The sequence below is a fragment of the Gekko japonicus genome, unplaced genomic scaffold, assembly GCF_001447785.1.
Source record: "Gekko japonicus isolate JY-2015 unplaced genomic scaffold, Gekko_japonicus_V1.1 scaffold1311, whole genome shotgun sequence".
Lineage (NCBI taxonomy): Eukaryota > Metazoa > Chordata > Lepidosauria > Squamata > Gekkonidae > Gekko > Gekko japonicus.
The window spans coordinates 454,864-458,311 of NW_015168086.1; the positions used below are offsets into that span (position 1 = coordinate 454,864).

The 3,448-nt window shown below is 46.6% G+C and overlaps 1 protein-coding gene across 1 annotated transcript in view; it reads left to right on the forward strand.

Moving 5' to 3' along the window:
- Positions 1 to 914: 914 nt before the first annotated feature.
- Positions 915 to 3,448, forward strand: part of CDADC1 (cytidine and dCMP deaminase domain containing 1) — a 19,038-nt gene continuing 16,504 nt past the window's right edge. The window contains exon 1 of the mRNA XM_015414716.1: positions 915 to 1,016. Coding sequence (XP_015270202.1) covers positions 915 to 1,016 — 102 coding nt within the window. The remainder of the gene's footprint in view (positions 1,017 to 3,448) is intronic.

The following is a 3,448-nucleotide window of genomic DNA, read 5'->3' on the forward strand; positions in this document are numbered from 1 at the left end:
CCCTTGCTCGAAAGCTAGTCAAATCCGACTCTAGGGGCGGTGCTCATCCACGTTTCCAAGCCGAAGAGTCAGCACTGTCCGAAGACGTTTCCGTGGTCATGGGGCTGGCATGACTAAAAGCCGAGGGGCACAGAACGCTGTTACCTTCCCACCAAAGCGGTACCTATTCATCTACTTGCAATTTCTTGCTTTCGAATTGCTAGGTTGGCAGGAGCTGGGGCCAGAGACGGGAGCTCACTCGGTCACGCGGTGCTTGGATCTCGAACTGCTGAACTACAGGCCTTCCAGTCTGCAGCTCAGCGTCTTAACCTCTGAGCTACCGCAGCAACCCATTTTGGGCAGTGGGTGCAGATGAGCAGCAACTACTCTTGGAAGGTCATATAGCAGTGATGGCGAACCTTTTAGAGACTGAGTACCCAAACTGTGACCCAAAACCCACTTATTTATCGCAAAGTGCCAACACGGCAATTTAACCTGAATACTGAGGTTTTACTTTAGGAAAAACGACCCATACATTAACTTAAGGTGATCCAAACAAAGTAAGGAAAGCAATCCCAAATGCTTTCATTTACTTACAATTATTTGGCAGAGAATTCCACACTTTAATGACAGTCTGCGCCTGGCTGGGGCAATGGCATGTGTGCCCACAGAGAGGGCTCTGAGTGCCACCTCTGGCACCCGTGCCATAGGTTCGCCACCCCTGTCATATGATATAGTAAGAAGAACTCAGTGTAGAGTTGGTAACCATTTTTCTTAGCTGGCTCCTGGGAGCATGAGAGCAGCTCAGCTGCTGTACCAGCAGGGATGTAGGGCAGTGTTCGGTGTTATTCAAGGAAACCTCAGTTTCCAGAAACTGATTAGAAAAGATAACTAGTATACAAGTATGTCTGCTCAGCTTATGGTGTGTTGTTTTCATGACAGGCCAAGTACCGAGGCTTTCTAAAGTGAACCTGTTTACTTTATTCAGTCTTTGGATGGAACTTTTCCCCTCAGCTGAACAACAAAAGGACTCTGAGGTAAGGAATACTGATTGGCAGGTCCATGTCTTTTGTGGACAGCTTTCGTCACAGACTACTTTTTAACGCTGCTGTTGAAGAAAAATGGTCTTTTGAAACCTCCAGAGAATTGTATGAGGGCTCATGATGTCATTAAGAACGTAAGAAGAAGAACCCTGCTGGATCAGACCAGTGGTCCATTTGGTCCAGCATTCTGTCTCACACAGTGGCCAACCGGTTCCTCTGAAGGTCCAGCAACAGGGGAAAGAGGGTGAGGCCTTCTCCTGAGATTGCCTCCTGGCACTGGCATTCAGTGGTTTGAGAGCCAGTTTGGTGTAGTGGTTAAGTGTGCGGACTCTGATCTGGGAGAACCAGGTTTGATTCCCCACTCCTCCACTTGCACCTGCTGATGTGACCTTGAGTCAGTCACAAGCTCTGGCCCAGCTGTTCCTGAAAGAGCAGTTTGTGTCAGAGTTCTCTCAGCCCCACCTACCTCACAGGGTGTCTGTTGTGGGGAGGGGAAGGGAAAGGAGTTTGTAAGCCGCTCTGAGACTCTGAGTGAAGGGCGGGGTATAAATCCAATCTCTTCTTCTTCTTCTTTACTGCCTCTGTATGTGGAATTTCCCTTTAGCTGAACTACTAAAGTTTAGTAAGGCTGAACCGGTAAATTTCTAGGTCAGCAGCAATGCTCCCTCTAAGCTGTGGAGTCCTGTGAGCAAAAATTCTACTTTGTGAGCTACTGGCATTAAAGTTGTGAGCAAGCAATTTGACTACTGCATAAATTAGTTTGCTCTGGATCCATCACACACAAAAATGTGTGAGCCGGAGGCTAAAAAACTGTGAGCTAGCTCTCACTAACTCAGCTTGGAGGGAACACTGGTTGGCAGAACATCTGGGACCCCTTTATAAGACACTCTGAGTTCTTTGGGGGATTAGCAGCATCAGAGTGACCTAAATAAAACTATAATCTGGAAAGAAAGTATCTGAAATGTGGTTGGCATCCTTTGTGTCTATTTCATTACTATAAGCTACAGCAATAGAGGGTAGGTATGTGCTGTCAAGTTGCAACCGACTTGGGGTGAACTCAGCAAGGGGCTTTCAAGGCACGTGAGCAGAGGTAGTTTGCCATGGCCTGCTTCTGCAGAGCCTTCCTTGGTGGTGCCCCATCCAAGTACTGAAACCGCTTAGCTTCCAAGATTTGATAAATTAATTAATTATTGTATGGCACTGTGTGTAGTATAGCCAGGAGGTGCTAAGATTGTCTGGCAACGAGAAGTTCTAGCTCCTTTAGCATTATGCACCACTAGGTGGCGAGTTAGACTTGTTTTTAAGGCAAGAGACGTTTCAGAGGTGGTTTGCCATTGCCTGATTCTGCATCACGACCCTGGTATTCCTCGGAGGTTGCCCATCCAAATACTAGCCAGGGCCGACCCTGTTTAGCTTCCGAGATCTGATGGAATCAGGCTATCCTGGGCAGTCCAGGTTAGGGCTCCAAGATTTGATGAGACTGGGCTATACCACACCATTCTACATCCAAGCATTTCACATCCCGCAGTAGGTAGACAGCAATTCAGTATTGGTTTTCTCACAAATCAGGGACAATCAGACAGTGGCTATCTCATAGTTCTAAACCTAGGGTAGCTGATTCTACCTAACATTCCCGTTTCAAGCACATTTTCTTGGAAGTACGTCCAGTTGAAAATAATGGGACATGGGAGAGCAGCCTCTTTGTTGTGAGACAGCCATTCTAGTACCCAGAGCTGTACAGGTATATATGCCCTGTGTCTTACTATAGTTTTGCCAGTGCCCCAGTCAGTTGGAGAACAGGCAGAAATACAAGGCATGTTGTCTGTGGCAACTGTACCCATGGGCCCTTCTTTCCCTCCTTAAGAAAGGCCATAACTCAGGCCAGCCCATCAAGGACTCTTATCGGGCCCACAATTAACTGGTATAAGAGAGGGAAGGCAGAAGGCTGCTCAGGGCTGGGTGTAGGCACACAGATGCATACGGTGAGGTGTGTGTGGTCAAATCTGTCAAAAAATAAAAGGGAATGGCTAGGGGGCGGGTACGGTATCCCTTGGAAAAAACCTAGTTTTGCATATGATTACATACATTTATTGGGGCTTCTGTAGATTCCCCAGTAAATCAATTGCGTATACTCCTAGGAATCAATTTGTTTTGTTTGTATTTTGAGTAAAAAATAATATCAATTAGGTTTGCCTGTGTCATTTTTAAAGTTTATATCTCTGGTGCCTGGCATTACATTTTATGGCAGACACGGCCCGACCCAACAAAGTAACTTTTATGTCAGATCTGGCCCTTGTAACAAACGAGTTCAACACCTCTGCCATGACCATGACTTAGGTTAGCCATAACGGATGATTGTCTTCCCCAAGGCTGATGCTGACTGCCTCAAGCAAAATGTAAGAATATCAGTTTCCCCTGAGATCACA